The 26,078-nt window shown below is 37.0% G+C and overlaps 1 protein-coding gene across 2 annotated transcripts in view; it reads left to right on the forward strand.

Annotated features, from left to right (window-relative positions):
- The window catches only part of ZWILCH (zwilch kinetochore protein), a 57,504-nt gene that overhangs the window by 14,583 nt on the left and 16,843 nt on the right, over positions 1–26,078 (forward strand). For both annotated transcript variants that reach the window (XM_077128284.1, XM_077128283.1), the window contains exons 4-10: positions 10,210–10,328; positions 12,315–12,514; positions 14,043–14,113; positions 14,455–14,610; positions 15,984–16,055; positions 25,381–25,474; positions 25,975–26,024. In XM_077128284.1, the coding sequence (XP_076984399.1) occupies positions 10,210–10,328; positions 12,315–12,514; positions 14,043–14,113; positions 14,455–14,610; positions 15,984–16,055; positions 25,381–25,474; positions 25,975–26,024 (762 nt within the window). The remainder of the gene's footprint in view (positions 1–10,209; positions 10,329–12,314; positions 12,515–14,042; positions 14,114–14,454; positions 14,611–15,983; positions 16,056–25,380; positions 25,475–25,974; positions 26,025–26,078) is intronic.

The following is a 26,078-nucleotide window of genomic DNA, read 5'->3' on the forward strand; positions in this document are numbered from 1 at the left end:
CATTCTGGTGGGTGTGAGATGAAATCTCATTGTGGTTCTGATTTGTGTTTCCCTGATAGCCAGGGAAGTTGAACATCTTTTCATGTGCCTTTTAGACATTTGTATTTCCTCTTCTGAGAAGTGTCTGTTCATGTCTTTTGCTCATTTTATAATTGGGTTGTTTGTCTTTTTATTGTTGAGTTGAACAAACTCTTTATATATTCTGGATATTAGACCTTTATCTGATATATTATTTCCAAATACTGTTTCCCATTGTGTAGGCTGCCTTTTTCCTTTCTTGACAAAGTTCTTTGATGCACAAAAGTGTTTAATTTTCGGGAGGTCCCATTTATTTATTTCTTTCTCTGATGCTCATGCTTTGGCTGTAAGATCTAGGAAACAGCCTCCTATTACAAGATTTATAAGATATTTCCCTACATTTTCTTCTAAAAGTTTTATGGTCTTAGATCTAATGTTTATGTGTTTGATCCATTTTGAGTTAATTTTTGTATAGTGTGTGAGATATGGATCCTCTTTTTTTGCATGTGGATATCCAGTTCTCTAAGCACCATTTAGTGAAGAGATTTCTGTCCCAGGTGAGTTGGCTTGACTGCTTTATCAAAGATCAGTTGTCCATAGATGAGGGGGTCTACATCTGAACATTGATTCCATTGGTCAGTATATCTATCTTTATTCCAGTACCATGCTGTTTTTACCACTGTAGCTTTGTAATATGCCTTAAAATCAGGTAGTGTGAGACCTCCAACTTTGTTTTTCTTTCTCAGGATATTTTTAGCTATTCGGGGCATCCTACCCTTCCAGATAAATTTGGTTATTGGTTTTTTTCTATTTCTGAAAAGTAAGTTTTGAGGATTTTAATAGGTATTGCATTAAATCTGTAAATCAATTTAGGTAGAATTGACATCTTAACTATATTTATTCTTCCAATCCATGAACACAGTATGCCCTTCCATTTATTTAGGTCTTCTGTGATTTCTTTTAGCAATTTCTTGTAGTTTTCTTTGTATAGGTCTTTTGTATCCTTAGTTAAATTTATTCTTAAATATTTTATTCTTTTGTTTGCAATTATAAATGAGATTTTTTCTTGAGTCCCCCCTCAGATTGTTCGTTACTAGTGTATAGAAATACTACAGATTTTTGAGTGTTGATCTTGTAACCTACCACTTTGCTGTACTCATTTATTAGCTTTAGTAGTTTTGCTGTGGATTTTTCAGGGTTTTCAACATATATCATCTGCAAACAGTGAGAGATTTACTTCTTTCTTTCAAATTTTGATGCCTTGTGTTTCTTTTTCTTGTCTAATCTGGCTAGAACTTCCAACACAATGTTGATTAACAGTGGTGATAATTGACATCCTTGTCTTGTTCCTGATCTTAGGGGGAAAGTTTTCAGTTTTTCCCTGTTGAGGATGATATTATCAGTAGGTTTTTCATATATTCCCTTTATCATGTTGAGGAAGTTCCCTTCTATTCCTTTCCTTTGAAGTGTTTTCAACAGGAAAGGGTGTTGAATTTTGTCATATGCCTTTTCTGCATCAGACAAGATGATCATGTGATTTTTCTGCTTTGATTTGTTCATATGGTGTATTACAGTAATTGATTTTCTTACATTGAACCATCCTTGCATACCTGGGATGAATCCTACTTGGTCATGGTGTATAATTCTTTTAATGTGGTGTTGGATTCGATTTTCAAGAATATTGTTGAGGATTTTTGCATCTATATTCATTAGAGAGATTGGTCTGTTGTTTTCTTTCTTGTAATATCTTTGTCTGGCTTTGACATGAGGGTGATGTTGTTTTCATAGAATGAATTAGGTAACCTTCCCTCCTCTTCAATTTGTTTGAAGAATTTGAGCAGATTGATACTAATTCTTTCTTGAATGTTTGGTAGAATTCACATGTGAAGCCATCTGGTTCTGGACTTTTCCTTTTGGGGAGCTTCTTAATGACTAATTCAGTTTCTTTACTTGTAATTGGTTTATTGAGGTTGTCTATTTCTTCTCAAGTCAATGTTGGTTGTTCATGCCTTTCTAGGAAGTTATCCATTTCATCTACATTGTCTAGTTTATTAGCATAAAGGTGCTCGTTGTAACCTCTCATTACCTCTTTTATTTCTGCGGGGTCAGTGGTTATGTCTCTTCCATTTCTGGTTTTGTTTATTTGCATCCTCTCTCTTCTTTTTGTCAACCTCGCTAAGGATCCATCAATCTTTTGATTTTCTCATAGAACCAACTTCTGGTTTTGTTGATTTTTCTCAGTTGTTTTCACGTTCTCAATTTCATTTATTTCTGCTCTAATCTTTGTTATTTCTTTCCTTTTCCTTGCTTTGGGGCTAGTTTGCTGTTCTATATCTAGTTCTTCCAAGTGCACAGTTAATTCCTCCATTTTTGTCTTTTCTTTTTTTTTGATATAGGCATTTAGGGCAATAAATTTCCCTCTTAGCACAGCCTTTGCTGCATCCCCCAAATTTTCATATGTTGTGTTTTCATTTTCATTTGCCTCGAGATATTTACTGATTTCTCTTGTAATTTCTTCCTTGACCCACTGGTTGTTTAAGAGTGTGTTGTTGAGCCTCCATATATTTGTGAATTTTCTGGCACTCTGCCTTTTATTGATTTCCATCTTCATTGTTTTAAGATCCGAGAAAGTGTTATGTATGATTTCAATCTTTTTAAATTTTTGAGACTTGCTTTGTGACCCAGCATATAGTCTATCCTTGAGAATGATCCATGAGCACTTGAGAAAAAGGTGTATCCTGCTGTTGTGGGGTGTTCTATAGATATCTGTTAAAGTCTGGCTCATTTATTGTGTTCTTCAAATTCTCTGTTTCTTTATTGATCCTCTGTCTAGATGTTCTGTCCATTGCTGAGCGTGGGGAATTGAAGTCTCTAGCTATTATGGTAGATATGTCTATTTCTCTTTTCAGTGTTTGCCTCATGTATTTTGAAGCACTCTGGCTTGGTGCATAAATACTTATGATTTTGTCTTCTTGTTGAATTGTTCCTTTTATTAATACATAGTGTCCTTCTTTGTCTCTTTTTGTTTTACATTTGAAGTCTAATTCTTTGGATATTAGTATAGCTACTCCTGGTCTTTTCTGATTGTTGTTTGCATGAAATATCTTTTCCCAACCTTTCACTTTCAACCTGTGTTTATCCTTGGGTCTAGGATGGGTCCTGCTTTTTTTCCTTTTTTTGGGGGGGAGGGGTCCTGTTTTTTAATCCATTCTGCCAGTCTGTGTCTTTTGATTGGGGAGTTTAATCCATTAACATTTAGTGTTGTTACTGTAAGGGCAGTACTTCTACCATTTTACCTCTTGGATTTTATATGTCATATCTAATTTTTCTTCTTTTTATCTTTACTGATAGTGTCCATTTCTACACTCTTCTCCACACCTCTCTCTCCTGTTTTTTCCTATCTGTCCCTTGTGTTCCCTTTAGTGTTTCTTGCAGAGCTGGTCTCTCACAAATTCTCTCAGTGATTTTTTGTCTGAAAATGTTTTAATTTCCCCCTCATTTTTGAAGGACAGTTTTGCTGGATACAGAATTCTTGGTTGGCAGTTTTTCTCTTTTAATGTTTTAAATATATCATACCACTGTTTTCTCGCCTCCATAGTTTCTGCTGAGAAATCTATGTATAGTCTTATGGGTTTCCCTTGTATGTGATGGATTGTTTTTCTCTTGCTGCTTTCAAGATTCTCTCTTTTCTCTTTGACATCTGACATTCTGATTAGTAAGTGTCTTGGAGTATATCTATTTGGATCTATTCTGTTTGGGGTATGCTGTGCTTCTTGGATCTGTAATTTTAAGTCTTTCATAAGAGTTGGGAAATTTTCAGTAAGAAGTTCCTCCATTAGTTTTTCTCCTCCTTTTCCCTTCTCTTCTCCTTCTGAGATACCCACAACACGTATATTTCTGTGCTTCACATTGTCATTCAATTCCCTGAGTCCCTGCTCATATTTTCCATTCTTTTCCCTATGTTTTCTTTTGCTTGTCAGATTTCAGATGGCCTGTCCTCCAGTTCACTAATCCTATTTTCTCCCTCTTGAACTCTAATGTTGTAGGTTTCCATTGTTTTTTTCTTCTCTTCTACTTTGCCTTTCATTCCCATAAGTTCTGTGATTGGTTTTTCAGACTTTTAATTTCTTCTTTGTTCCTTTCCTGCCTTCTTTATATCCTCCCTCAATTCATTGATTTGATTTTTGATGAGGTTTTCCATATCTGTTCGAACATTCTGAATTAATTGTTTCAACGCCTGTATTTCATTTGAATTGTTGGTTTGTTCCTTTGATTGGGCTGTATCTTCAATTTTCCTAGTATGATTTGTTATTTTTTGCTGGCATCTAGGCATTTCATTACCTTAATTGATTTATTCTGGAGATTGTTTTCACTGTTTTTACCTAGGATTTTCTTGCTGGATGACTTTATTGTCTGTCTGTTCTTTGACATTGAGTTCAGCTTATTCTAAACAGCTTAGGTTTTAGTTTAACAGATCAGAGTTTTTCAGTTCTTGTTTTCTTGTTTCTTGCCCTACCTGTATGGTGCCTTTTTTGTTTGTTAGTTTGTTTTTCTACTCAGGAGGGTCTACTTAGGTATTATAGACCCCAGTCAGATTTTCCCAGACCAAACTGGCCTCCTCTCAGGAGGAAAGAGTCACCTGCATCAGTTTTCCCTGAGGGTATGACCCAGTGGTTTGAAAGACTTTCCTGTGGAGCCTCTGGACTCTGTGTTTTTCCTATCCTGCCTGGTATTTGCTGCTTGTCTGACAGCGGGTCCCACCCTCATAAGGTGATGTGGTACCTTTAACTTCAGCAGACTCTCCCTGCCTGGGGCATGGTTGAGACAGAGGAGAGGTTGAACATTGGCTTTAATTGCTTCAGTTTTCCAGACTCTGGGGTCTGAATTCCTTGAGGGAGGGATTCCACCTGAGCTGGGTCCCATCCCTCTCCTGGGGAAGGCATACCCTCCAGACAGGCTCTCAGACCAGCTTAATACTGCTCATGCCTGGTCAATTGGAGCCTGAGAAACCCTGCATCTGTATCCAAAGAGTGGTCAAGCACAGAACACAGCCATAAAAAAAAGAAAAGAAAAAAAAGTCCTTTTCAGAGCAGGGCCCCCTTTCCTTGAGTTTGCCAATCTAGAGCTTAAGTTGGTAATGTTGCTCTGTGTATCTCCAGATCCTGTGTGCGCCTCCTTTCCTTCAGGGTCCAGACCCTTTCAAGTATTTTGTGGTGTCTGACCCAAAAACCTCTGGTTTTGTTAGTTTTTCTCTTTTCTCTGTCAGCTGTGCCCATTCTATACCGAGGCAAAAACCAGCAACCTCCACTTTTACTTGAGGTTCAGATGAGCTGGGGGGCTTATTTTTTGTAATCAGAATTTGTTAATTAATTCCGCAGTTGGAGCTTGGTTGTGCTCAGCCCTTGCTGCTAGTAAAGTCTCTTTCATTTTCCCTCTGGGAGGCAACCTGTGGGGGAGGGGCCTTGGCCACTGCAGCTTGGGAAACTAATGGTTCTGGGTCAGCTCGCAGCCGGTTCAGCTTGTCTAAACTGGGATACGCTGTGTGTCTGGTCACTGACGTGGCCCCAGCAGTTGTTCTATACTGTTCCTGGCTATTTACTAGCTCCTCTTGTGGATGAACTAAGTCCCACTCCTCACTAACCTGCCATCTTGGCTCCTCTTCGGCCAGTATTGCTGTTTTGACCATTGCAGCTCTGTAATAAGTTTAAAATTAAGAAATATAAGTCCTCCAACTTCATTAATCTTTTCCAAGTTGGCTTTAGCTATTTGGGACCTCTTACCCTTCCCTATAAATTTGAACAAGACAATACCTTTCTATTTATTTTTCTTGCCATATTCAACTGGCTAGAATCATAGGTGCAATGTTCAATAAGATGGCTGAGAGCAAATATCGTTGTCTTATTCCAAATCTTAAGGGAGTGGGAATCATCCAGTGTTTCATGATTAAGCACAATGAGATTTGCAGAATTCTTATAAAGTCTGTTTATCAGGTTGAGGAACTTCCCATGTTCCTGTTTGTAGATAATATTTGTCATTGATGAATGTTGAATTTTGTTGAATGATTTTCTGCATCTTTTGACATGGTCATAGACTAATAGATGACCATTAGTCTAGTGTTATAGTTGATTTTCTGGTGTTGAATAGTCTTTGCGTTCAGGGATAAACTGCATTTGATCAGAATGTATTATCACTTTAATATGTGGCTTAATCAATTTATTATGTATTTGTTGGGGGTTTTTGTGTTTCTATTCATGAGAAATGATTTTCTGTAATTTGCATTTGTTTAATGTCTTTATTGTATATTAGGTTTGTTGAATTTATGGGCGTAATGTTCATAATATTCTTGGTAATGCCCTTCAATATCTGTAGATTTGGTGTGAAGAAAAAAATGAATGATTGGCTTTTCCATTTCTGCAAAGAAAGCTGTTGGAATTTCTATTGGGATTTCATTGAATCTGTAAATCATGTTGGGTAGAATTACCAATTTAACAATATTTTGTCTTCCAGTCAATGAACACAAAGTATCTTGCCATTGATTTAGGTCTTCTTTGATTTCTTTTAGCCATGTTTTGCAGATTTTTTTGTGTATAAGTCCTTTACGCCCTTGGTTAAATTTATTTGATTTTTTTGTAGCTATTGTAAATGGAATTGTTTTGTTTTGTTCTCCAGATTGTTCATTTCTAGTGTGTAGAAACACTACTGATTTTTACATGTTGGTCTCATACCCCACTACTTTGCTGAATTCGTTCGTTAGCTCCAGTAGCTTTGTTATGAATTTTTCAGGGTTTTCTGTAATAGGGTCATGCCATCTGCAAATAGGAAAAGTTTCATCTTTTCCTTTTCAATCTGGATATCTTTTTTTTTTTTCTTTTTCTTGCCTAATTTCTCTGACTAGACCTCTCAGAACAATATTAAGTGACAGTGGGCATACTTATCTTGTTCCTGATCTTAGAGGGAAAACTTTCAGTCTTTCATCAGTGAGGATTTTGTTAGCAGTGGGTTTTCCATACATGCCCTTTATCATGTTGAGGATGTTTCCTTCCTCTCCTAGTTTTCCATGTTCCTAGTTTTATTCTTTTAGCAAGAAGAGAGGCTGGTTGTTACGTGATCCCACAACCCTGTTGCTCAGTATTATGTGTGGAGGAACCAACTGTGGGGACACAAATGTACATTTGTACACTGGTGTTTATCGTGGCAGTGTTGGTGATTCACAGTGGATGAAGGTGACTGAAGTATGCAATGACTGAGGAAAGGAAGGAGGAATTGTGATGTATACATATAATGGACTACTGAGCATCTGCTAGAAGGAATGAATTTGTGAGGCATGCGACTAGGTGAATGAACCTTAAGGACTGCATGTCGAATGAAATGTCAGAAACAAAAAGACAAATATTATCATGCCTCACTCATATGGACTAACTGTAATATACAACCTCAGAGAACTGAAGTTGAGGGTATGAGTTATCAGGTTGGGATCTCTTGTAAAGTGTCCTAGATTGTAAGCTTTTACAGCAGTCATACATATTCAGGGAGTTGTAACTATTATTTCTTAATTCTGAGGTACTGAGTTCTTTGTATATAATCTAGTTGTTCCCAGAAACTTCGGGTATTTATGTGACACCTGAGACTCAGAGTTATAGCTCTGAAGCTATTTAAGTCAGCAGTACCACATACAGCAACTGTTTAAAAAGTTCAGAAAGGGATCAGACTTCAACTAGAGATACAATGAAGCTGATCTGGATATAACAAAGATGGATCAGAATACAGGGTAGAGGATGATATTGTCCATATTTTAAAACTTCAACTTCTGTGTGAGATCAAAAGGAGAGATATTTATTTGGTGCACATGGTAGTTAGATTCAATTGTCAACTTGGCCAGGTGAAGGCACCTAATTTTGTTGCTGTGGACATGAGCCAATGGTACGTGAACCTCATCTGTTGGTGATTACATCTGCAGCCGGCTAGGAGGTTTGCCTGCTGCAGTGAATGACTTTGACTTAATTGGCTGGTGCTTAAATGAGAGAGCGCAGCTTAGCACAGCCCAGGCACCGTGGCATACCTCATCTCAGCACTCGCAGCTCAGCCCAGGCCTTTGGCGATGCAGAAAGGAAGCACCCTGTGGAAAGACATTAGAACCCAGAGGCCTGGAGAGAAGGCGAGCAGAGACCACCCTGTGCCTTCCCGCATAAGAAAGAACCTCAGTCGAAAGTTAGCTGCCTTTCCTCTGAAGAACTAACAAAATAAATCCCCTTTTATTAAAAGCCAGTCCGTCTCTGGTGTGTTGCATTCTGGCAGCTAGCAAACTACAACAGTGCACAATTTATATTTTGGGTAATACATTACCTAATTTAACTTGTATGGTTAGTTTACTTGAACACCATAAGTACATGGAATCTTGAATAGGACTTGATATCTTGTCGGTTTGTACAGGTTAGTGCCTTGATATATCCCAGAGTAATTTGGACAGTGAATAAAAAAGTATTTGCAAAGTCCCCTTGGGAGAAACGAGGAAGTATTCAACTTCCAAATTTGCAGAATTCCTGATATTCTTGCAAGCCCTTGATCTTGGGGCTCACCCTTATGAAACTTATTCCTGCAAAGGATAGGCTAAACCTACTTATAATCTCCAGAGGCTCTCTTTTGTTGCTCAGATGTGACCTCTCTCGCTAAGCCAACTCCACAGGTGAACTCACTGCCCTCCTTCCCGTGTGGGACATGACTCCCAGGGGTGTAAATCTCCATGGCAGTATGGAGTCTGATTCCCAGCAACATGAGATTAAGAAAGGCTTCTTGACCAAAAGGGGGAAGAGAGAAATGAGAAAAAATAGTTTCAGTGGCTGAGAGATTTCAAACAGTCGAGAGGTTATTCTAATGCATTATATAAATATCCCTTTTTAGTTTACGGTGTACTGCAGTGGCTGGAGGGACGTACTTGAAACTGTTGAGCTGTTTTCCAGTAGCCTTATTATTTATTTATTTATTTTAACATGGACAGGCACCGAGAATCGAACCTGGGTCTCCGGCATGGCAGGTGAGAATTCTGCCACTGAGCCACCATTGCACCTCCAGTAGCCTTGATTTTTGAAGATGACTGTGTAATGACAGAACTTTTACAGTGTGACTGTGTGGTTGTGAAAACCATGTGTCTGATGCCCCCTTTATCCAGGATGTGGACAGATGTGTAAAAAAAAATGGGTAAAAAAATAAACAAATAATAGGGTGGTAAGGAATAAAGAAAATTGAGTAAATTGAAATACTAGTGGTCAATAAGAGGGATGGGTGAGGGGTATAGGATGTATGAATTTTTTCTTTTTATTTCTTTTTTTTGGAGTGATACAAAATTCTGAAAATAATTGTGACAAATACACAACTATGTGATGATATTGTGAGCCATTGATTTGTACACTATGCATGGACTGTATATGTGTGAAGATATATCAATAAAAACATTTTAAAAATAAAAGAAGAGGGACTGGATTTTGTCAAATGACTTTTATTCACCCTCTGAGATGATCATGTGGTTTTTTGCCTTTGTTCTATTAATATGATCTGTTAGAGTAATTGATTTTCTTATATTGAACCACACTTGCAATACCTGGATAAACCCAACTTTATCATGATGTTTAATTCTTGTAATATGCAGTTAGATTCTGTTTCGCTAATGTTTTGTTGAGAATTTTTGCATCTATATTCATTAGGAATATTGGTCTATAATTTTATTTTCTTGTGCTGTCTTCATCTGGCTTGGATATTAGGGTAATGTTCTTATAGAATGAGTTAGGAAGTTTTCTCCTCCTCTTCTATTGTTTTGAAATTAACCAATTAATTTGTTAATTTTTCTTGGAATATTTGGTAAAATTTACCAGTTTCGAAGCCATCTGGACCTGGACTTTTCTTTGTTTGGAGGTTTTTGATAGCTAATTCAATCTCTTTACTTTTGGTGTGTTTAGATCTATTATTTCTTCTTGAGTCAGTACAGTTAGTTTGTGTGTTTCTATAAATTTGTCCATTTCATCTAGGCTTTCTAATGTATTGGCATACCATTGTTCATAGTATACTTTTATAATCCTTTTTGTTTCTGTGGGTTCAGTAGTAATATCCCTTTCATTTCTGATTTATTTGTGACCTCTCTCTGAGTGCCATCTTAAATGTTCCTTTAACTGATTAAATAATTCTAATACATTTTAAAAGCCTTTAGAAAAGGAAGAAACAGATCATGTTGAAGAACTGCAATCTGAAGAAACTGCTATTTCTGATTTCTCTGCTGGTGAGACTATTGGACCACTTGCTTTACCAGTTGGGAGAGCAAGGTAAGTTTTTTCTTAGCATGGAAATAGGAGTAGGGGTGGGGTGTAGAATTTAAATTTAATTGTGTTTATATACACTATTATGTGTCTAGCTCAACTATCTTTCTCTCCTTTTCTATTTCTCTTTCAAGCTCCAGATTTGTATACTCAGCTATGTAAGGATAGCTCTACTTAAAAATGCCATTGGTATCCAAAATATGACCAAGACTGAAGATATCTGCCCTTGGTCTCTTCCCACCCCATACCAGTTTAATATTGTTGCTTCTTAATTGTTTTCCTTGTATCTAATCTGATTGCTCTCCAGTCTTTCTTCATCATTGCTGCCAGGGTGATTTTTAAAAATGAAAACCTGATCGTGTTGTTCCTCTCCTTAAAAATCCTTTGGTGGCTCTTCATTGCCTTCATGATAAAATTCAAGCTCCTTACCTGTAATATGTAGGAACCTTCATTGAGGGGTCCTCCACCTGCAGTGTGCCATACCCATCAGGCGTTTGGAAATTTGCGAGGATAGTTTTTGGTTGTCGCAATTACCAAGGATAGCTACTGGCATTTTAGTGTACCTGGGCCATGGATGGTAAATCTCCTCCAATGCATGGGCTCTCCTGCATTATAAGGAATTATCCCACCCAGCATGCCATTGATACCCCTATTAGAAACCCTGGTGCCTCTGACTCCCTCTCTAACTTGACTTCCTACCTCCTCTCCTCCCCTGCCCATGCATTCATTTTCAGTTTACTGAGCCTGGCCTCCACTAACTCGAAAACCAAAAAGCCTTGCCTTCAAAAATTCTGTAGGATATAGTCATATAAATTATAACACAAGAGAATAACTACTGTAATAGCAATATTAAAGTGACTTTCCTTTATGTTGGATTTTTGTTATTTTTGCTATGCAAAAAACTTTTCTATTTTTATGTAGTTGAATTAATCTTTTTTATGGGCTTTTTAATTTTAATTTATATTTGACCTGTTTCCATCTGCTCCCCCCCCCCCACCCAACTTAAGTATTTAGCTGTATTGTTTTTTCCAGCCAGTATTTGTTTGGATCTGTCCATACATTTACTACTTCTTTGCTCTCCATTTCTTCTTGCATTTCAGAATTTCCTTCTGAGATTATTGTACTTCCTTTTTAAAGAAAAATCATTTAGAGATTCCTTTACTAAACATGTTGGTAATAAATTCAATTTTCATTTCTTTGGAAAATCTTTTAAGCCTCATTTTTTGCTAACTTTTATTTTAACGTACTTTCAAATTTACAGGAAAGTTACAATAATTTTAAAAGGAACTTTTGTATTCCCTTAACTGAGATTCACTAGTTGTTTTGTTGCATCTGCTTTATCATTTTCTTTCTCTCCCTTCCTCTTTATCACTCCTTTCCCTTTTGTCACCCCCCACCTCCTGCATATGTGCACACTCACTTTTTTTAAAATGAAGCATTGACAGTAAGTTGGAAACACTATACCCCTTACCCCTAAATACATCACCATGTATTTCCTAAGAACAAGGTCATTCTCTTATATGACTGGAGAATAATGATCAAAATCTGGAAATCTGACATTGTTATAATATTGTCTAAGTCATAGTCCATATTAAAATGTCCTTAAGTATCCCAAGGACTAATTATATTGAACATCTTTTACTTGCTTATTGGCTTCTACTTCTTTCTTTAGCGTGATCTCATACTCTACTCCCACTCACACTGAAGCCCCTACCTTTGTTATATTGAACTCCTTGTTTGTAGTGTTCTGATCCTGATTCTGTCACATTTTCACTTTTTGATGGGTGTATCTTGATCTGTCTGATGTGCCCTTCTGTCTTTTTGCTTGGTGGAACATTTTGCAATTCAATTTCCAAATTTTTTTGTTTCTGTGAGACCCTTCTTGATATCTCTGGAAAAGAAAACTCTTAACAGATTACAGAAGTGCTTAACGGCAATGCCTGTCTATAATTTATTCTTCTTACTCTTACTCTTTTTACTCTTGTTTTCAAGGCAGTTAATTGGACTTTACACCATGGTCCACAATCCTAATATGACCCATTTGAAGATTAATCGGCCACTTATTGTCCTTCCTCCTCTTTGGGTAAGATGTGACAGTTCAGATCCTGAAGGTACTTGTTGGCTAGGAGCTGAGCTTGTGACAACAAATAACAGCATTACAGGAATTATCCTCTATGCAGTCAGTTGTAAAGGTGAGAGAGCTCACTCTTCATATATATATTTAATGCATTTACTAATGTATTTATTTTTTAATGTTTTGTTTTGTGATTTTTACTGAAAATTGGTATTGTTAAGAGGGAACTGTACACAGTGGAACTTGCATCAATTACTATGAATCTACTCCAGTCTATAATTTGCAGCATGGAGGAGGTATTCCAGAAATATCAGATGCTGATCCTCAAAAGCCTGGATGGCCTTTATACCTGTTTTTCTGTATTTTTTTTAGCATTTTTTTATTGTGACATATAATGTAATATAAAAAAGCAATAAATGTCAAAGCACATTTTATCAAGTAGTTATAGAACAAATTTCAACGTTTAATATGGGTTACAGTTCCACAATTTCAGATTTTTCCTTCTAGCTGTTCTAAGACACTGAAGACTAAAAAGAAATAGCAATGTAACGATTCAGTGGTCATACTCATTTGTTAAATCCCAACTTCTCTGTTATAACTCCTCCTTCTCCTTTGATCCTTCTTCCAATTTTTAGGGATATTTGGGTTATGCCAATTCTAACTTTTTTTACTTTAAAAAAGGATGTCAACAATATGGATAGGGGGATGAAACTTGTTGGTGTTCTTGGAGAGACTGGCATCTCTGGGTTTCATGACTTATCTGGCCTAGGAACCTATCTGGAGGTTGTAGGTTTCTGAAACCTACAACTTAGTGCATTCAACTTTTGTAGGATCTCAGATAGAGCCCTGGGTGTTCTCTAAGGGTAACAGGAATGATGTTGGTTGGGGTTTGATAAACCTTGGCAATTAACAAATAAGAGTTGCCTCCATAATAGCCTCTTGACTCTATTTGAACTTTCTTAGCCACTGATACCTTATTTTGTTATATTTCTTTCCCCCTTTTGGTCAGGAAAGCATTGTCAATCCCATAGTGCCAGGGCTAGGTTCATCATTGGAAACCATGTCCCACATTGCCAGGGAGACTCACACCCCTGGATGTTGTGTCCCACATAGTGGGGAGGGTAATGGGTTACTTGGCAGAGTTGTGATTAGAGAGAGAGAGGCCACATCTGAGCAACAAAAGCGTTCTCTGGAAGTAACTTTGAGGCATAATTATAAGTAGGCTTAGCTTCTCCGCTACAAAAGTAAGTTTCTTAAGAGCAAGACTCAAGATTGATACCTTGGCTTATTAACTTGGGACTCCTAAGGTTTGAGAGAGTATCAGTGTACACCTGTTTTTATGTTTGGGTTTGATTTGATTTGTATATATGTATTTTTGGAAAATTTCACTGGAGAATAGGAAACAATATAATTACAAATATAATTCCAATCTCAGTAGGCATTGAATTATTTTTGGTGATATTGAACTGTGTTCCACTTTAATTCTTTTCTAAACATTTTATTCATCTGTGATTTAAAATTTAATTTCATCAATTATTACTGTTGGGTTTTGGTACCCTCAGAATTTGAGGATTGTATTTTTCTGTTTTTCTCTAGAAATGAAATTTTGAATTATACTTAAATTTTTTTTCTTTCCTATACTATAGTTGATAAAAATTATTCTGTAAATCTTGAAGACCTAAAGAATTCACACAAGAAAAGACACCATTTGTCTACTGTGAGTATTTCTCTTCTCATATTATTTTCTTCAAACTGTTAACCAGCCTCCATCTTGGTTTAAAGGTTTCATCACTCCAATTATGAGTGAAATATGACTAGGTGTTTTCTGTAGTACCAAAATGTTTATATTTTTCATATCAAAAAATGGCTAATATTAAAATGTATATTTTCTTGCCTGTTAGCTAACCTTTGTGGTTAAAAAGAATTGTCTTATTTTTACATTTGAGACAAATGTATTATGATTTTCTTCCTTTTAGAACAAAAACAAAAGTAGTTCTGTAGTGGCCCCTAACTGTGAAAAGGCAAGTCTAAATGGTCTGTTGAATGTACTCCTTTCAGGTAACAACCAGGGGCTTTGCCCGGTATGAACTCTTTAAGTCGACTGTGTTGGATGACACAGTTTCCACATCACAAACAGCAATCACTTTGGATATTTCTTGGAATCCTGTGGATGAAATTCTTCAAATTCCTCCACTCTCTTCAACTGCAAACCTGGTAGGAGCAGACCCTACTTTTTCTTTGTTAATGAGGCCCCTAAATGTTCGTTTACTTGCTAGGTGCTGGTGGTGCCTATTTCAGCCCCAGCATTTATTGGGTGTGAAGCTGGACAACTCTGAAAGGCTTGGTTTGCCCCTCAGATCTCATCAGGGCAGCCAGTGGAGGTTTTACTAGGATGTTGGTCTCTCAGGTGTGCAGAGGCCTATCATTGAATAAATTAAGAGTTTTCCTGTGATTGATGATAAAGTCTCTTGAATGGGGAATTAGGTCGAATCATCAAAGTAACTTATTGTCTCCCCTGTTCTTGAAAGACTGCAGATATTGACAACACAAAAAAGAATCTTCATAATATTATGCCATTGCACTCTTTGTTTACATTTCTAGGAATCTATTTTAAGAAATTAATCAAAATTGCTAGCAAAACCTAAGAGACAAAACCATTTTTCTGGGGGGAAAAAAAAAAGAAAAGAAAAAAAAATTGCTAGCAAAAATTTGTATACAAAGATATTCTGTGTTTCCAAGTATTAAAGATAAGACCTGACTGTTCCATATTAGAGGAATTGTTAAATAGATTTTCATATGAGGAAATTATATAGTCTTTTTAAAATCAAGTATTAAAGTAACTTTAATAATAATAGGAAATGCTCATTATTAAGCAAAAAAGGGAAAAAGTACAAAATAGTATATACAGTATGACCTCAACTATGTTTTTTCAACATGTCTAGAAAGAAGCTGGCACAGAAATGTGCTTTTCTGTTAATAGTGGTTTCCCTGGGGTGGTAAGATTATGGACAATTACATTCTTTATGTTTTTTTTCTCTTGTAATTGGCATTGACTTTCTTCTTTTACTTTCCTTATTTATTTATTTATTTATTTTAAATGGTCTTAGGTTTCTTAAACTTTTAACTCTGGCTAGGACAGTACACTTGATTTAGTTGCGAAGAGTCTGATAGATTTATTTGGGGGATTTTCTTTTTGATGTTTGATAATGCCAAGTTTATCATCAAGTCTTACAATGTAGTTATTTATATTTCCCCTACCTTGTCATCTTGTAAATTCAGTGATAAAGGGTAGGAGAGCATAAAAGAGAGCAGTGGTTACCTGTAGGTCCGATTGTTTTGTGGTATATATAGAGAGTGCCACGACCTGAATTTAGCTTGGGGTAAATTACTCTGTTAGCTTGGGGTAGCTCATTGGTATCTCTGGGTAGGATGTTTTTAATTAAGTATCGACTGAATCTTCAATTCACTGGCACTTTATAAAACATGCATTTTAATGTGTGGGTAGTTTGAAATGCAAGTAACTGTGACCCTTATGTATAGAAGGTGGGATTACCGGTGAAAACTGACATACTTTGAGAACTTTTTAGAATATTAAAGTGGAATCTGGAGAACCCAGAAGTCCTCTGAATCATCTTCACAGAGAACTGAAATTTCTCCTTGTGAGTATTTTTCTGGAATTTTAATTTCCATTAAATTTTGTGTTATCATAAAAATGTTTGCTAATTTATATTTAGTTTTCTGTTCTTCAAAATTTGTTTCAATCGTTATATATTTATGACTTCCAGGAATATGGTGGAGTAGAGTAGGCTCCATAGAGCGAGATAGGTAATGGGGAAAAAACAACCGGGACTGTAATCGCTGGCGGTGAATGATCAAAGAGGGTCTTTAATATTTCATAGGGAGGAGAGAGGCTGGGAGATTGGACAGGGAGAGCAGGGTGAGTCTGTTAGGCTGTGACCCCCACCAGTGACAGATAGCTGTCCCATGGGGTGTGGTGAATGGTGGATCCACCAAGTGCCAGGCGCTGCCATCTCCAGCGCTAGGATCAGCTCTCCCCACTGGGAGCACCATCTTCCCAGCTAGCCACTGCAGTTGGGGAGGGGCAGGCCTGAGGGAAGGAGTGCCTCAGGAGTGTCACCTGCTGGGAAGAAGTGGTAAGTGCAGTCTGTCAAACTCCTATCAGCTCAGGGTTTTTTTGTTTAAATTTATTTTTTCCATATGTTTTTATCATATTTACTGATGGATTGATTGATGTGAAATATAATATAAAAAAAGCAATAGTTTTCAAAGTACAGTTTAACACGTAATAACAGAACAGATTTCAAAGTTTGGTATGGGTTATAGTTCCACAGTTTCAGGTTTTTCCTTCTAGCTGCTCCAAGTCACTGGAGATTAAAAAGAAATAGCAATGTAACGATTCAGTAGTCATACTCATTTGTTAAATCCCAACTTCTCTGTTTTAACTCCTCCTTCTCCTTTGATCCTTCTCCCAGTCTTTAGGGATATTTGGGCTATGCCCATTCTAACTTTTTCATATTGAAAAGGGGTATCAACAGTATGAGATGAAACTAGTTCATGTTCTTGGAGAGACTGGCCCCTCTGGGTTTCAGGATTTATCTGGTCTAGGAATCTATCTGGAGATTATATGTTTCTGGAAAGTAATCTTAGTACGTGAAACCTTTGTACAATCTCAGATAGAGCCCTAGGTGTTCCTTAGGGTTAACAGGATTGGTTTTGGTTAGGGTTTGGCAGCCCATGGTAATTAGTAATATCTAGCTGAAGCTCACATAAGAGTATCCTCCAGAATAGCCTCTTGACTCTATTTGAACTCTCTTAGCCACTGATAACTTATTTGTTGCATTTCTTTTCCCCCTTTTGATCAGAAGGCCAATACTTTTTAATTATCTGCCCAACATACTCTGGGATATATCGGGTTTTACATTAAACTGTACAAAATTACAAGCCCTCATTCCCATCCTGGGCTCCATGTGTTTGGGTTGTTTAAGTGAGCTGTCCAGACAGGTTGAGTTAGATATGTGCTACAGAAAATTTAGGTTTGGGACAAAATAAACATTCCTGCCTTTGGGCTCATACAGTAAGTGAAGTTCTAAACTGCAGACAATGTCATCCTTACCCCTTTATTTTTATTTACCTTAGTCCTGACCCAGTTGGCTTCTTTCTTATCTCTGATTGAAGACTGATCTCTTTTTCAGTTCCTTTAACAGTTATTGTATGTCCAGTGCTGACTTTCAGAGTTGCAGAACTCCAATTCTGAGTCTTAGGTGTCACACAGGTAGCCAAAGTTCCAGGGAGATTCCAGGTTATACATACACAGCACAGCATCTCTAGATCTAGAAATAACATTTACAGCTCCAGACTAAATGTGACTGTGATAAAAGCTTACAACCTAACCCCACATTTTCTTATAAATATTTTCTAAAAGAGACCATACACTATTCGTATGTTTGTTTCTGGCTTATTTTGCACCACATAATGTTCTGAAGGTTCATTCACCTCATTGCATGCCTTATGACTTCACTCCTTTCTATAACCGCACAATCTTCCATCATTATGTATACACCACAGTTTGCCATTTTACTTCTCAGTCAGTAATCTCTGACTGATCAGAGATGTCTGTCATGATCAGGTTCATGTGTCAACTTGGCCAAGTGGTGGTATCTGTTGTCTGGTTGGGCATGTGCTAGCCTGTCTGTTGCAATGAGGACATTTCATAGAATTAAATCATGATCACATCAGCTGTATCCACAGCTGATTCCATTTGTAATCAGCCAAAGGGAGTGTCTTCTGCAATGAGTGATGCTTTATCTAATCACTGGAAGCCTTTTAAGGAGGATTCAGAAGAGACAGGCTCTCTTCCTGCTTTGACTGGTGAGCCTCTCCTGTGGACTTCATCCAGACCCTGCATTGGAATAGTTGGCTTCACGGCCTGCCCTGCGGATTTTAGATTCTGCGTTCCCACATGAGACATTTTTATAAATTTTGTATTTGCGAGTGTTCCTATTGATTCTGTTTCTCTAGAGAACCCTAATAATACAGTGTCCAAAGCCAACAATCCACGTCTCACATTATCCTCACTAAGTTGTACAATCATCAACATTCTCAATTTTAGACAATTTTCATTACTCCAAAGAGAAAAATGACTAATACCACCCTCACTAGATAGAAAATCCAAACTTCCCCATAGCTCTTGTCCTTCCTCCACAACTTTTTACCCCTGGTATTGCTGTGGTAATGTTGATGTCTTCCTGTTAAATATAGACCATAGCATGCAATAGTAGTTTTCCCCAATATCTCTCTGTTATCGACTCTTTGTACAAGATTCAAACCTTTGAAGTTGTTTATGCAAGAGTTTATTTATATTTTTAGTGTTAATTGCTGGGATACATGGCTCCATACAACCTTCTTTCAATCCTGTTTACCTTCAACATACCAATATTGCTTATAAACCCACTAATGAACTGCCTTTACTCCTATCCATTCCCTTACATTTAAGTTCAACCTCATCAGCTAATGGTTCACCCATGTGCCAGTTTGAAACTATTATGTACCCCAGAAAAGCCATGTCCTTTGATCCTCATTCAGCGTTGCTAGATGGGATCTTTTATATTGTTTCCATATTGATGTATCTCTACCTGTTCAAGGTGGGGTTGCTTACTGGAGCCCTTTAAGAGGGAACCACTTTTAGAAAAAGCTTAAGAGGGCCCACAAAGCCAACAAAACCCACACAATCAGAGACTTTTGGATATGATGAAAGAAAATGCCCCAGGGAAGATGTTTGAAACGAGAAGAAAGAGACCCCAGCAGACATCGCCATGTGCCTTTCCAGCTGACAGAGGTGTTCTGGACCCATTGACCTTTCTTGAATCAAGGTGTCTTTCCTGGATGCCTTAGTTTGGACATTTTTACAGGCTTAGAACTGTAAAGTTAGAACTGTAAACTTGCAACTTAATAAATTCCCTTTTTAAAAGCCATTCTGTTTCTGGTGTATTACATTCTGGCAGCTTTTACAAACTAGAACAACCCATCTCTAGCTTCGGTGTATCTCTAGATCCCCTATATTCCATATTATAAGCTTTGAGTTTACCAAGGTCATAATTGTGAAATCATACAGTATCTGTCCGTTTGTGTTTGGCTTATTTCACTCAGCATTACATCCCATGGTTCATCCATTTGTCGTATGCTTCATGATCTCATTTTATCTTACTACTGCATAAATTCAATCATATGTATCTTCCATTTTGTTTATCCACTAGTGTGTGGATGGACACTTGGATTGTTTCCATCTTTTGGCAATTGTGAATAATGCTGCTGTGAACATCTGTGTAAATGTCTGTTTGTGTCAGTGCTTTCAGCTCTTCTGGGTATATACCAAGTAGTAGTATTGCCAGATCGTAGGGAAGCTTGATATTTAGTTTTCCAAGAACCAGGTTTGGCTGGGAGTCATTGACAAACCAAGTGCAAAAGGGAACCTTCATTGCAAAATCATGTAAATACAAAACTTTAGATGAGAAGGAAATAATCAGATGCCCCAAACACAACAGAAAATCATAAAGCATGTGAAGAGCCAGCAAAAATGACCCATCCAAACAGCTGAATCAAAACACTGGAGGGGACTGAGTAACCACTCAAGGTTATTTATAAGGAAACAAAAGATATCAGGAAGACACTGGAAAAGCATAAAGAAGAATTTGAAAGATGAAATAGAAAGATGGCACCTCTCACAGAGACGAAAGATATAATAAATAGACCAAATTAGAAATGTACTAGAGACACATGGTAGCAGATTCAAAAAAGCAGAAGGAAGAATAAGTGAACTAGAAGAATTATTGAAGTAGAGCACAAAAAAGAACAAAAGGCAGGAAAGATGAAAAAAATGGAACTGGATCTTAGGGAAATGATAGGCAACAAGAGGCTCAGAAATGTAAGAATCATCGGTGTCCCAGAAGGAGAAGAGAAGAGTAAAGGGCTAGGAAGATTAGTTAAAGATATAATCAGAAAAAATGTCCTTATAAGAGACATAAATATGCATCTCAGAGAGCCCTGATGAGCTCCAAATAGAATAAATCCAAATAGGCCTACTTCAAGACACATAATAAACTGTCACGTGTTAAACAGAAGCAGAAAGTCTTGAAAGCAGCGCGAGAAAAGCGATATACTACATATAAGGGAAAACACGTAAGACTGAGTTTGAACTACTCGTCAGGCAACCATGGAGGCAATAAGGCAGTGTTATGATATATTTAAGATCCTGAATGAGAAAACCTTCCAGCTAAGGTCTCTCTCCAAAATTATAAGAAAATTGGAGCCTAGATTGTAAGCCCTTACAGGAGCCACACCTAGTCTGAAGTTGTAAGTGTATTTCTGGATTCTGAAACCCTGAGCTGTGTGTGTATCAGCTGGTATTTTCCTGAACTTTGAGTAGCTCTGCGACACCTAAGACCCAAAAATGGAGTGCTGCACCCCTGAAGGTTAGCATAGCTACATACAGTAACAGTTAAAATAATTGAAAGAGATCAGGCCTCAGAGATAAAAAGAAAGCCAATTTGTCTGGGATTAAAGTAAATCAGAATACAGGATAAAAGATGATAGTGTATGTGCTCTAGACTTTCACCTACTATATAAGACCAAAGGCAGAAAGGTTTATTGTGTCTAGAACCTAAGTTCTGTTACACACAATCTAAATCAACCCAAAATCCTGAAGTTCGGAACGGGAATAAGGCCTTGCCATTCTTATAGTTTAATGTAATTGCTGAATACATCTCATACTATATACTGGTAGAGTCCCTTGAAGTCTGAAGAAAAAAAAAAAAAAGGACTCTTAAACTTTTTTCCATATGGCAAACCCTGGGTACCTTCTCGAGCCATTGGTGACTCCCAAGAAAATAGGCCAACGCCTTAATTTTGAGGCTTGCCCTTATGAAACTTATTTCTGTAGTGAAGAAGCTAAGACTACCTAAAAGGAGGCCTAAGAGTTGCTTCCAGGAAATATCTTTTGTTACTCAGGATTGCCCCTCTCTTTATCAGCACAATTCTGCAAGGAAAATCATTACCCTCCCCACTATGTGGAACATGATGTTCAAGGCTGAAAGTCTCCCTGACAACATGGGTTGTGACTCCTGGGAATTAGCCTCGCCCTGATACCATGGGATTGATGATGCATTCCTGACCAAAAGGGGGGAAAAAAGACATCAGTGGCTAAGAAAGATCAAATAGAATCAAGAGGCTATTCTGGAGGCTACTCTTATGCACTAATTTCAGTTAGATAGTGCTAATTGCCATGTTTTGCAAAACCCAACCAATATCACTCCTGTGACTCCTAAGACCATCTGGGATTCGAACTGAGACTATCTGAAGTTTCATGTACTAAATTTGCTTTCCTGGAACCCTATAATTTCCAGAGGATTCCTAGGCCATAAATCCTGAAACCCAGAGAGACCAGCCTCTCCAAGATTATCAACTAATTATACCCCCCTCTCCTTTAGTGTCAACACCCCTTCTCAATATGAAAAAGTCAGAAGAGGCATGCCTAAAGATCTCCCTATACATTGAGAAGGATCAAAGGAGAAGGAGGAGTTATAACAGAAAATAGGATTTAACAAATGAGTATGACTGCTGGATCACTATTGTTATTCTAGCCTCCAGTGTTTTGGAGCAGCTAGAAGGAAAAATCTGAAATAGTGGAATGGTAATCCATAACAAACTCTGACATGTGTTCTGTAACGACTTGTTGAAGTGTACTTTGAGAATGATTGCTTTTTATCTTCTTTGTATATATGCTATATTTTGCAATAAGCATTTTAAAATGTTATATATTAATTATTCTTGCAATTTGGGCAGTTTAATTTTACCATATGGTATTTGCCCTTATAATTCAAGGGAGCATAGGTTAGATAGTTAATAGCTACAGTTCTTCCATCCTGTCTGCTGGAGTGTTTGGGTTTTATTCACATGATGGGTTCCTTCTGTCCATGTGGGTCAGCTTGCCAGTATATTCCAAATGTATATATAATCTGATTGTTAATAACTTCTGTTTTGATTGAAGCTAAAGATTAATTAACATGTGTTTTAAAAGTTTTAAGTTTCGGTAATTTTAGTTCCATTTGGCAATTGAATTTCAAGAGGGTGCTTCATTTTAATGCCGCAGAAATTCCACGTTAGCCTAGTTTATAAATCCAGTTATGATCCAACCATTGCCCTTCTTCTTTCTTCTTACACAGCTTTATTGAAATGCAAATTATATCCCATAAAATTCACTTATTTTAAGTCTGCACTTCAGTGGTTTTTAGTATATGTACAGAGTTGTACAGCTGTAGCTGCAGTCAATTTTAGAACATTTTCATCACCCCAGAAAGAAAACCTGTGTTCTATTAGCTGTCCCTTCCCACCCACTCACCCCTAGCAACAGCTAATATACTTTCTACCTCTATAGTTTTCCTGTTCTGGACATTCATATAAATGGAATCATAAAATATGTAGTCTTTGATGCCTGGCTTCTTTTACTTAGCATAGTATTTGTGACGTTCATTCATTTTGAAGCATGTGTCAGTACTTCATTCCTTTTTTACATCTAAATAAAATATCATTGCATGGTTATACCACATTTTATTTATCTGTTCATCAGATGATGGACTTTGGATCATTTCTACTTTTTTGGTTATTATGACTAATGCTGCTACAAACAATTATGTAGAAGTTTTGTGTGGATATATAGTTTCACATCTCTTGGTTACATAACTAGGAGTGAAATTCCCACGTCATTTGGCTACTCTATGTTTAACCTTTTGAAGCACTGACAAACTTTCCGTAAGTGGCTGCACCTTTTAACATTCCCACCAGTTATGTATGAAAGATCCAATTTCTTTATATCCTTGTCCATTCTTAATATTGTCTTTTTATTATAAACCATTCTAGTGGGTGTGAAGTGGTATCTTATGGATTTTATTTGCATTACAGTGATTGCTAAAACGATGTTAGGCATCTTTTCATGTGTTTATTGCTGCCTTTTTTTTTTTTTTAAGCTTATTCTTGCATCCCACTGAACTCCCTACCTGGACATCTTTAACTCACTGCATGTACTATCTCCTATTCTGTTTTACTTTTTTTTTTTACCTTTGTCCCTTTTCTCATTTTCTTGAAAGCTCCTCTTTCACTTGTCATGGTCTTCCATCATACTTGGGCTCTCACGTTTCTGCCCCTCGCTCCACACACCTGTAGAGAGCTTATCTAATTTCAGTGATTTGGTTAATACTTTTGTGTAAATTCCAGACTCCCAACTTTGAGCTGATACTATCGTTATCTGTCTTTCCAACAGCCACCAAATAACTTTGCCTCAAACCTAATATGCCCAAGTTGAAACTTGCTTATTTTCTTCAGACTAGATCACCTAGAAAGTCCCCCCATTTTTGTCTGTGGATCCACTTTTCATTCAATTTCCTAGGCTAGAAACCTTATATTTTATTTTTGTAAGAACTGCAATTTCTGTCACCACCTCCGCCACTTACTACTACATCTAGCAGCTGCCATTCATTCTACTGTGTATGAAGCATGGTGTTAGATGGTTCATTTATTTTGCCTGAAGTGACAACATCTGATAAGTGGAAGAGCTTTGATTCAAATATGTGTCTATCTCTGACTCAAAAGTTCATAATATGTTACAACCTTGCATTTAAATTCACAGAATCTTAGATGTGCATGTGGCCAATTCCTGAGTTCAATTCCTATATTTTATAAATGGGCAGGATTTTTTCTTTTTTTAATTCTATGTATATCCCTACCTCCAACCTGTTCCAACACACACATATACTGTATGGAATAATTTGTTTTATTTTTTTCCTTTGCAGTCTCTCACTCTTTCCTTCCTAGTTGAAGCCCTCATCACATCCCTCCTGAATCTAATGATCATTCAGTCTTTCTCAACTGGAGTATTATTAAAATTTTGGGTAGGACCTTTATTTGTGGCTTGGGGCCATTGTATATATTGCAAGATGTTTAGCGTCATTGGCCCCCACCAAACTAAATGCCCAAAGTACTCCCCCATCGAAGTTACTGTGATAACTTGCCCAAAAATTATCCTCATGTTTTCCAAAGACCCCCTTGGGGTAGGGGTGGGGAAATATCAATCCTGCTGAGAAATATTGTCATTTCTCTCTTCATTGAAATCCATTGTGGGGTCCTTTTGAAACAAGAATCATGTTACCATGCCATTTTCCAAAAAAATTAAGTGGCTGTTGTCTTCTCTATGAAAACAACAGTTTTTAAAATCTCTTGATGATCTAACCCATTTCCTTCTAATCTTATTTCTCACTGTTCCCTCGGTTTTTTGCTCCACCCAAGTTGGGGTCATTCTACCCTCTTTATCTTATCCCATGCCCCTTCCCTGCTCTGTAGCCAATCCTTCCCTTATTTAAATTGCAGCTGAAGTTTCACATTGTATTCCTAGCTATTATAGCCTATCAAAATCCCTTTATTTTTGTTTAGATGTTACATGTTTATTTTTATAGAGAGTTCCATTCAATTTCATGCTTGTAGTTCCCCAATTATTTCCTCTGTATTTTCTGTCTGTCTTAACCATAATCACAAGCATCTTCAAGAAAGGCCCGGTATCATTAGTCGTGAGCCATCTGTAGCACCTGTGTTCCTGGCATCCTAGTTCAGAGTCATACTGCTGCATGTATACCCTGTCAATAAGTAATTACTGTTGGTTACTAATTGTGTGACCTTGGGCAAGTTACTTAACCTCCTAGCCTCAATGAAATGGGATAGTAGTAATATCTGCCTCATAGAATTTTTGTGAGGTTTAAATAGCAAATAAGTATAAAGCACGTAGAGCAGTGCCTGGCATGTGATAAACACTCAGGAAATGTTACCATAGTTAATATTATTAAATGCATCCATAGTGATTAAAATATGTTTGCTGCTAACAAGTTTTTTGTTTTGTTTTATTTTGTTTTTATCCTCCCATAGGTTTTGGCTGATGGTTTAAGGACTGGTATAACTGAATGGCCCGAGCCTCTGGAAGTAAAATCTGCTGTTGAACTTGTGCAGGAATTTCTTAATGGTGTTTGTTTTCCTAACTCATCTTCGTAAATTGTTTGTTTTAATTGAGAATGTATACTTGGAAATTTAAATATAAATGGTATTTTTAGGTTTAGTTTTCTTTTTGCATAGGGTATATATAAAGCTTATGAGGTCCATCATGGAGGAGGGTGGACCAGCTTTGGTTCTGAAGTGCTAATAGTAAAGTTCCAAGTACTTTTAAAATTTAATTTAAATTTTACATAGAACAATGTTTGAGATTATAGAAGGGAATGGAGTATATACTCATATACTAGGTGCCCAACATTGTATTCAGGGACTGTCATGTTACCTCAGTTAATCCTCACCTCCCCCTACCTGATGAGTAGCTTTTATTACCTCTATTGGAGAGTTAATTAATTTGCATAAAATCCGCAGATATACTTCTACACTCCCCATTTGCCATTTGAAAATAGGATAGGATGGAAATAAGTTAGAAAGCCGAAAATTAAATGGAGTTAATAAGTTCTTGCCACTTTCTAGACTTAAATAAACTGGATGGATTTGGTGATTCTGCAAAAAAAGACATAGAGGTAAGTGATTATTATCAGTTAGCTATGTACAATGAAATACCTTTAAAATTTTGA

Source organism: Tamandua tetradactyla, chromosome 14 (assembly GCF_023851605.1).
Source record: "Tamandua tetradactyla isolate mTamTet1 chromosome 14, mTamTet1.pri, whole genome shotgun sequence".
Taxonomy (NCBI): Eukaryota; Metazoa; Chordata; class Mammalia; order Pilosa; family Myrmecophagidae; genus Tamandua; species Tamandua tetradactyla.